The 9,821-nt window shown below is 31.8% G+C and overlaps 1 protein-coding gene across 1 annotated transcript; it reads right to left on the bottom strand.

Annotated features, from left to right (window-relative positions):
* Positions 1-1,753: 1,753 nt before the first annotated feature.
* Positions 1,754-7,521, bottom strand: LOC109174125 (N-acetyl-D-glucosamine kinase-like). The gene is made up of 7 exons (XM_019323420.1): positions 7,237-7,521; positions 6,557-6,704; positions 5,758-5,949; positions 4,369-4,497; positions 2,990-3,159; positions 2,655-2,785; positions 1,754-2,214 (listed from the first exon to the last, which is right to left on the bottom strand). Exons 1-7 carry the CDS (start codon positions 7,457-7,459, stop codon positions 2,137-2,139), a joined length of 1,071 nt encoding a protein of 356 aa, XP_019178965.1. The 5' UTR covers positions 7,460-7,521; the 3' UTR covers positions 1,754-2,136.
* Positions 7,522-9,821: the final 2,300 nt, after the last annotated feature.

Below are 9,821 nucleotides of genomic sequence, written 5' to 3'. Positions count from 1 at the left end.
AAATAACAAAAGAAAAATATGAAAGACAGAATTGCCCTTACTAAAAATAGAAAGAATCATGAGAAGGACTAAAAGTGTCCAAAAAATAATAGTCTGGGATGTTAAATGTAAAAAATGATAGTCTAGAACTAAATTTGGAATTACTACCGTACCAAAGACAAGAGACCTTTGGTGAAATTAACTCAAAATGTAATATTAAGAGGTAAAGAGTTACTTATGATGAAAATTGTAATACTTATGCAGAAAAATATAATACTTTTAAATCAAAATGCAATATTTAGAGTTGAATAGTTACTTATGAGAAAAAATGTAATATTAATTATGAATAAATTACTTAATGTATTATTTATAAGAGAAAGTATAATACTTATGATGAAAAATATAATACTTTTAAATCAAAGTTTAATATTAAGAGTTGAAGAGTTACTTATAATAAAAATTAAGAAAAAGAGTCAAATTGGCCCCCTAAGTCACCTGGATAGTGCAATTAGATCCCCTAAATAAAAAAGAAAAAAAAAGTTCCATTGAAGTCCCCTAAACCGGTAAAATTGTGTGTCCTTTTTATTTTATTTTTTAAACAAATTTTTTTTATTTATTAAAAATTAATAATATTATTAAAAAAAAAAAAAAAGTCACCGACTGTCCGCATCAGACAACTAGTGATTGTCTTCTTCACAGACAACCGTGGCTATCCGGTGAGGACATCCATGGTCGTCGTCTAGCATACCAAAGATTGTAGGTGATGGCTCTGTACTCTTCTGAAGATGATCGTGGCCTTCTCAAAGCTGCTATTAGGGACCTAGATCCTGTTGTTTTCCTTGAAAATGAATTGCTATTAAGTACTATGTTGTGTGTTTCTATTCTGGAGAGTTTGGTGAATTTTTTGGGACTATTAATAATCTAAGTATCTCTGCTCCATATATGGTGAATCATTCCCTATATTAGTTAGCTCTTGATTTTAGATCTAGAACAAGAGCAACGACCATGGCCGCCGCCCTCATTCCAGAAGGCCATGGCTGTCTAGCCATGGCCATGGCCAGGAACGAGGGCAACAGCCTCTTTCTAGATTTAGAAGACAACCATGACTGTCTTCCATCGTCGGCCATAGCCATCTTCCTTAGATGGTCGTGGCTATCTTCACCGGACAGCCGTCTTCCTTCATCGACCATACCCATCTTCCTTAGACGGCCGTAGCTATCTTCGCAGAACAACCACCGCTATCCGTGAAGAAGGCAGTCACCGGCAGTCCGGCGCCGACTGCCGATGACTTTTTTTTAATAAATAATATTTTTAATTTTTAATAAATAAAAAAATCTATTTAAAAATTAAAATAAAACACCATATAGATTTAATATTATAAACAAGTCAATTTAGACTTAATTGAATAACTTTACCAATTTAAAGGACTTCAATAAAGTCTTCTTCTTCTCTTTTTTTTTTTTTTTTTTTTTTTTTTTTTTTTTTTACTTAGAAGACTCATTTGCACTATCCAGTTGACTTAAGAGGTCAATTTGGCCATTTTTCCTAAAAATTATAATACTTATGTGAGGAAGTGTAATACTTATAAAAAATCCTAATCCTCATGGCCGTGAAACGGTCTCATAGAAAAACCGTGAGACGGTCAAGTAGGAGAATTTGCCAAATAATAATAATAATAATAATTTGCAAGAATTGTGACAGATGAATTGTACAATTTTATAAAGTAGAATGATTCAATTGCACATTGCTTTTAATTGAATGATCAAATTGTATATTTACTACAATTAAAAGGGCTTATTTATCATTCTCTGTACTCTAGAGTAATAAAGTCCAGATCATCCAAATCAAGAAGGAAAAATAATAAAATACTTTTTGCTTATTTGTCCTTCCAATAATATTCGTGTCATGGGAAGGAGTGAAGGACACTACCATACCAAAGAACAATTCTGCGTCCGCAATAAAAGACGAGAGAGACAATGACACATAATAAAGTTACATTGTGGAATCCAGTATACATACTAATACAAAAACCCAGTAGATTAACGTTGGTACTGCCCAAACACCCCCCAGAGAGAGAGAGAGAGAGAAAAAGAGAGCGTGAGAGAGAGAGAGATTTCAATTGCTATACAGTTGCTATCTGTACATTGTGCCTTCACTTCACCTATGGCCATTAGGTTCAGCTTCTTTGAGTAAGAAATTCATTGCCAACAAAGCTGCACCAACTGCAGGCTCAACCTGAGCAAATCACCATACCAAACGAAGAAGTTGGATATATTTAATTCATATTCTATTTCTCAATATCTTATTACATTCACCAGTGTAGTGTAAATTAAATAGTTCCTATCCTTATGGTGGGTAATACTAATTGGAGAAATTTTTAATTTTGTTTGAAGAAATGGAAAATTGGAGACAGGAAAACAGAAAATGTGTTTCCTTGCATATTTGTATATTTCTCCAATTCGAAAATAGAGAATAGTGTATAGAAAACAAGGTGTCAAGTGTCATAGTAATTAGATGTCTCCTTGAATCTTCATTTCCCAGCAAGATGTAGAAAAAAGCAAACCTCTCTCTCTCTCTCTCTCTCTCTCTCTCTCTCTCTCTCTCTCACGCACACACACACACAAATGAATGCCTCATTAAAATATGACTAAGAAAAAAACATAAATAATACTAACCTTGGGTCGAATAACACAAGCCCTAGGGTAGGTCTTTAAAATAGAATTGGTAACTTCATTCCCTATGTTCCATTTCTTGTTTGCTTCCAGAACACCACCAACCATGACAAGTGGGAAAGAATCATTGCCATCTGCATTTCATAGAGTATGAATTTCCACTTGCCCATTATAGACTAGTGCATCTAATCAATAACTAATTAGGTACAAATAGGCGACACAGGAATTTGTAAATGTGCATATCTGCATCATATATTGCCATGGCTCAAGTTGCGACTGTGTCAGAGGCACTCACATAGTAATTAATTTAAATGTCTTTAAGTGAATAAAAGCCAAACCTTTCCCAGCCAGGCATAGTTTTTGAACAACAGCTCTGACACTGATAGCCAATTCATGCACTGCAGCATTTAAAATTTCATTTGCAATGGGATCGCCATCCTCAGCACAGGATACTACTACTGGAACAATAGCCGCAATTCGACCCCAAGATAAATCTGCATAGGTCCACCTAGATGCCAATAAGAAAGTGGTGAAAGTATTGCAAACTGCAATGCCATGTTGCATACAGAATTCTCTATGTCAACTCATGTCAATCTTTTAGCAATGCAATATTTAATAAAGCCGTAAATGATAATGAAGTTCTTACTTCTTAGCAAGCCCAGTCTAGGCCTACATCATTGCCTTTGAGCAATCAAAGAATTAAGCATTAATGGAACAAACTAATTTCTACAATGGATTCCAGCATCTATAACATATGGTTCAATATTCTCCTTGTTTTTTCTACTCAAGTACTCAACTCCACAAAAAGTGGGTTAAGGTCCAAATATCTATGCACATTAGTAAAGGGAACAAAATTACTTCCACCCTGATTCATATTTAAGAAGATATCACTAAAAGCCAGTGTCACCAACCACAGAGTAGCTGAATTGCATGTATTAGTGAATTGTTAGGTTTTGCAGAACAAGCAGGAATAGGGTCCCTACCTAGCATAAGAATGTGGAATAAGGTGGAAAAGTTCCCATTTAGAATTAACATTTACATATTAATAAATTTAAGTTACAGTTTTTCTTAAGATTGAAATGGATTTTTAAAATCAATACAGGAAAACTGAAGCCATGTGGCACTAAAAGTTTGATTAGCATGCTGCATGCTGTTACTAAGAAGAAACTTTTATTATGGTAAACATGCATAACTAAAGCTAGCATTCTGTATTTTTAATTTAGCTAAATTAGGAACAGGGAAAGTAATTTGAAGATTGCAAGGGATTTTTTTATTTTTATTTGACAAATGCAATTTGCAAGGAAATGTTGCTTAAAATTTTAATGCTTCTAAGCATGCGATCTTTTAGCAGACAAACTAAAGAGTTAATATGTGCACTATCAGATACTATCTCACTCTTGGCTTCTTTTAGAAAATTCAATAAGTTATAAATGTAATTTGAGATGCGAGGTGTAGAGTGTTCTTTTAATGAAATTTTTTTAGATTAAGTCATGCAAGAAATATTAACTTAAACTTTCTTACCCATGTTTCAGAATAGTGTAGCACTCATTTCATTTCCAGGAGAAGCTTGCATATCTCCTTGAAAGTTAAGCATAAAATTAGAACTGACTAACCTAACTAACTTGGTCTTTAGTGATCTCACTTGAGTTACGATAGGGTGATGAGTGTCCAATAGGAGAAAGTAAGTACAAACTCATTAGTAGCATTAGATATATACCCTATGAGTTCTTCAGGCGAAGAAAGACCAAGCCACTGTAAAATATGACTTGTAAGCATTGTCTGTGGACCTCGACCATCATGAGCCCTCATCACTGCTGTTAAAGCTTTAGCAGCAATACCATAGCCACTGCAAGACCAGAGATTGACCAGTATAGTTATTTCAAGATATTAGCAAATGGAAGCATAATATCCACTGCAACTAAGCAAATTTTTCTTTATATAATCTTGAACCGCGGCATCACGCACACGTCAAACATTTCATCAAAACCACATTTCTAAATTTTCATTGCTATCTTTTTAGAGTCAACCAAATACGACAATATTCCTTGACCAACCAAAATCACCAGTATACATTACATCTAAATGCAGACACCAAACCAATGGGACCATATGAACACAGGCCACAAGAGAGTTGTAACACAACTGAAATTCACATTCCAGGAAATGTAATAATCATAAAAGAAGGAAATTTAGATAGTAAGAAACTTTCTAATCTAAAATAGGGAGAACATGAGAGAATATGAGATATATATTCAAATAAATCTACTAAAGCTCACCCTTCAAAACATACAAATATGGGTGATGTACTTTAATAATCAGTTAAAATATTACTAACTAATTCATGTAGTACACACACAATGCAGAACATTTGTGTTTATGACATGTATTCCATAATTGATACTCCCTCTGTCCCATTTTATATGTCCTACTTACCATTCATTGGTCAAATCAATTCTTTCTTCTTTGTTTATTTTCTTTAGTATTTTTTACTTATTTTTAAATTTGATTTTTTGTGTTTAATAGTACTTTTAGTGTAGTTTTTAAATATACAAATTTTGTATCTAATACTAATCTTAATATTATGAAAAATTGAATTAAAAATAACTTCAGTCAAGCCTCGTTAACAGAACCAAACAACATAAAATGGGACGAAGGGAGTATTATGTATTTGTGACTGTATGCTATATAGTGGTTGAGGGAGAAGTGTGGTAAAAATACACCAAAACTATGGATAAAAGATGTTTATTCAATAATTTACTTACAATGGAAAACACTAGTGAAAACTGAAAAGTATTAAATCTGAAAATCAACTTCTGAAATGAATATACTTATATGATGCAAATAATACATGAGTCAATAATCAGCTGGCAAAAGTCTATCAGGAAACTAATTTTCTAGATGAAAAAAAAAAAATTGTTGTCAAATTGTTAATAACACTTTCTTTAGGTGTTTGTTTGTAACAAGAAAATGGAATAAATCCCAACAGAAATCTATAAAAGGAAAGAAGAAAGTGCAAAAGAATATATGATTTATTTGAAAGACAGTGAATAAATGCATCAACTGCAGAAGATTTATGCAAAACACAATGAGTACGCACCAACTTTACCTCCCCCAATCACCCAATATAGGCCCTGCCCCAGCAGCATGAGATTCTCGGCCATCTTCAGTAAATCCATAACAAATGCTTCCTGTGCCTGCAATCAGAACACAGCCAGAAAGCTTCCCCATGGTCCCGCTAGCAAGGGCAGCTACAGCATCATTGCGAACATATAACTTTACATCACTTGGGAAAATGTTCCTATGAACAGAATCATAGACATTTAGAAAGAATAATGGACGCCCCATGAATCTTAAAGGAACTAGAACTTTGAAAGGCAAAAACATCAGCAATCTCATATAGCAACTGTTGCCTGAAACCTCTGATAATTATTTGCTAGCAGTTTTTTTATGCTATTGCCATTTTGACAGATTTATGTCTAACTCTTAGTTGGATTAAATCTGATCAACTTGGTTACACAGCATCTCAACTGCTTCCATAAAAAAGGTGTAAGACACCTCAATATGATACACCTTCAGCTCAACACAACTCCAGCACATTTTTAGATAATGGAAGCTGTAAAGCTTTTGGAGTTGAATGGACCATTAAGCTGACTCCATACCAGAGTATTTTCAATCAGACATTAGGATCATGTAACAGGACCATATCAGTTGACAAAGGCTTAGAAAATTCAAATCAAATTCTTCCAACTCTACCAATAAACTTTCATTTCAAAGAAATTTAATCACATTAAATCTTTGATGAACTGATCATACTACAAATCTTTTCATTTCTATCAGCATGCCTATGCAAAACTTGAAAATGGAATCAATAAAAAACATATGGGATAAAAGCATTAGCAACAAACCTCAACCAGTTCAACATGTTCTCCTGATCTTTTGGGTGGTTAACACCAGATAATCCTAAACAAACTGCCCGTACATGTGATTGCTTTATACCAGCATTTGAAAGTGCTTCCTGCATGACCTTTTCAAGTGCTTCCCTTGCCGCATGTTCTGTAAATATAACCATTAATCAAAAAGGAAAAGCAAATCCATCTTATCCAGAAATTTAAACATTACTCACTCTTACATGCTTAAGTATAGAGTAAAAGGTCTGGTTTATCCACACAATACAAGTCAAACTGTGTAGCACAAGAAATGATAGTTGTAACACAAATTCCGCAATCAATGTTTACCAAATTGCAGAAAGGGCCAAAGTTGCACTTGGAAATGTTTGACTTAAATCATATTGACAAAGGAAAGCATACGCACAATCCAATTATAAAAATTCATCATAAGCCCCACTCCCCAATGCACGCCACTTTTCCGTCACTAGGCACCTTAATTTAGCCGCTTGCGAATTCCAAGGCAAACATCAATTGAATTTTATCCAATTTAACTAACAGAAAGCTATAAAAACAGAACGTACAGGACAGGAAAACGCTTTAGCTCTCAATTGACTGAGATCAGAAGTGTAAACTGGGAAAAAACAAGCAAGTAGGTTCAGATATCCGAAAGCGAAAGGAGTCGTCGTGTATCGATGTACCTCCGACGCTATTGTGGTTGGAGCAACCGGCAAGGGCACGGCCGAGGATGGGAAGAGGATCGGGAAGGTCAGGGAGGCGTAGAAGTGGCAGGCAAACGCAGACCGTGGAGGTGGCACCGCCGTCGACACCCAAGATCACGTCGCCGGAATTGGAGTCCGAACCCATTTCTGAAACGACAAACTTCTGATACGACGACTCTAATCTCTTTGCAGAGAGACTCATAATAAGTAGGATATATTTCCAAAGGTGGGACCTCTAGTCTTAATTAATCAAGTAAAATGGTTGTTAGCCTCTTTGAGTGTTTGGTGGCTCTCATAGTCTGATTATCTGAAATGTCAGATTTAAATATGCACAATCCTACCATTTATTCGCATATGATGTGACATTTTGTAGTAAAGTAAAATTAGTATGATCCCGTGCGATATGATCGCTTACGATGCACGGACTATGTTATGTTATGATAATAAGAATTATTAGTGTTGTATTCGTGTGTTGTATAGATAAATTTTTGTAAAAAATGTTAAAATGAATAATATAATAATATATTTAGATTTTTATATATTTGGTCAAATATTTATTTTCATAACGTACAATATTTAAATTTAAATTTTGTATGATTAATATAATCTCTAATCATGTACATATTTACATAAATTTATAAAAAAAATTCAAATAATTAAGTTGATTTGTTCCTAACTGTAATTCATATATATTATAATTCTAAAAATATAAATAATAACTAAGAGAATTATACTTAGAAATTAATTTTAAAAATATAAATTTTAAATTTTGTATGGGTAAATTTAAACTCTAATCGAAAGCATTTCCTTATATGATTATATAATATATTGTATCTACACATAATATTTATTAATATTAATTTATTAATATGTATAATTTATAATTTAAAAATTTAAAAAGTAGCATTTACATTTTGCAAACCAAAATTCAAATTATTTTAGTAAATTATAAATTTTATTAATCATCCATATATATCTTGCTATATAATAAAGTCATAGAGCATTGACCGATCACATTATAGGGTTTTCCCGCCCTAATAAAGTGAAGCTGTTTTGGGAGTCAAACTTTTCGGTGACAAATTTTTAATTCACTTTGCTGATAAACCGTTTTGGATTCCCCAAGTTATTGAAAGTTGTTCCAAATCCTCTACATGTTTTTTTTTTGTCCAAGCATTGGTTCTGCCAATGCTAATAAAGTACCGTCCAAACTTTATTTTTAAAATGGTAGTATTGAGATTTTTTAGGCTGCTGTTTAGGCTTTAATTCAAAATGGTAGTATAGGCTTTAATTAAAAACGGTAATAATTAAATCTAGGGCAACCGAGATAAAGCCTATATAAAACAGAGATAATTAGCGAAAGAATGAATAGCAAATCCAGAAATTTCTTTGAGCTTAAGAGTTCTCTTCAAGATTGGGTTTGTACGTTATTGTCCGTGATTTATCAACCTTCAAAAATAAAAGCGAGGAAAGGTTCCTAAATAATTATGTATATATAAATATAGTATTATCCTATTATACCTATATATAATGTATGGTTATGAAATTGACAGTTACATACGCTCATATAGAAATAGTTATTATAGAAATAAATATCCTATCTTTTAATAAACTATTTTTATATATGATAATTAATTCCATAATTACGAATAAAAATTCCTAACCACAGAGAGACTTCCGTGACATTCCAATCTCTCAAATAATTTTAAAATAATTTATTACATCATTTCACGACTTTTAATAGGCTATTTTTAAATTAATATATATAATTAAATTATTCTACCCAATTATATATATATATATATATATATATATATATATATATATATATATATATATATATATATATATATATATATATTATTCCTAATAAATTCGATCCTAATAACTATATATGATGTACGAATGTACGATATATATGTATACTAGCCTTTTCTATGCGTGATGCGCAAAACTAAGTGCCCAACATTAGTATTCAATGTTAAAATCATCGTTATAATTTTTTAAATAAAATTTTATAATTTTTTTAAATAATTCATAAAATTTATAGTTGTAGAATTCATATTACATATTAAAAAGTATATTACTAATTATGTATGATTAATAATTTCTTTATTACATATTCTAATATAATATCTACATATATTATTACAATTAAAACAATTAAATATAATAATGTAAGAAAATATATGGTGGATGCAAGTGCATGGTAACAGTAATGGAAATAGATAACGGAAGTTATAACGGTATGAGCATTGTTGTCCAAAAAATTATATAGTACAACATTTATAGCTTAATGTATCAAAAAAAAATAACAAAAAAACGGACATAAATGAAGGGTACCAACCTTCATTCACACTTATTAGATTTTTATTAGTAGATAATATATAAGTATAGTATTATTCTATTATACCTATAATATGGCTATATTTAATTATGAAATTGACAGTTACATACGTTCATATGGAAATAGTTATTATATAAATAAATATAATATATAAGTATAGTATTATTCTATTATACCTATAATATGGCTATATTTAATTATGAAATTGACAGTTACATAC

The sequence above is a fragment of the Ipomoea nil genome, unplaced genomic scaffold (assembly GCF_001879475.1).
Source record: "Ipomoea nil cultivar Tokyo-kokei standard unplaced genomic scaffold, Asagao_1.1 scaffold0519, whole genome shotgun sequence".
Taxonomy (NCBI): domain Eukaryota; kingdom Viridiplantae; phylum Streptophyta; class Magnoliopsida; order Solanales; family Convolvulaceae; genus Ipomoea; species Ipomoea nil.
Note: the sequence above shows the minus strand (reverse complement) of the source record. Positions and strands in the feature narration are given on the sequence as shown.

Coding starts and splice junctions, on each gene's coding strand:
- LOC109174125 (XM_019323420.1), bottom strand. CDS start 7,459: ATGAGTCTCTCTGCAAAGAGATTAGAGTCGTCGTATCAGAAGTTTGTC. Junction 6,705..7,236: donor CAACCACAATAGCGTCGGAG/GTACATCGATAC, acceptor TTATATTTACAG/AACATGCGGCAAGGGAAGCA. Junction 2,786..2,989: donor ACTATGCCTGGCTGGGAAAG/GTTTGGCTTTTA, acceptor TATGAAATGCAG/ATGGCAATGATTCTTTCCCA.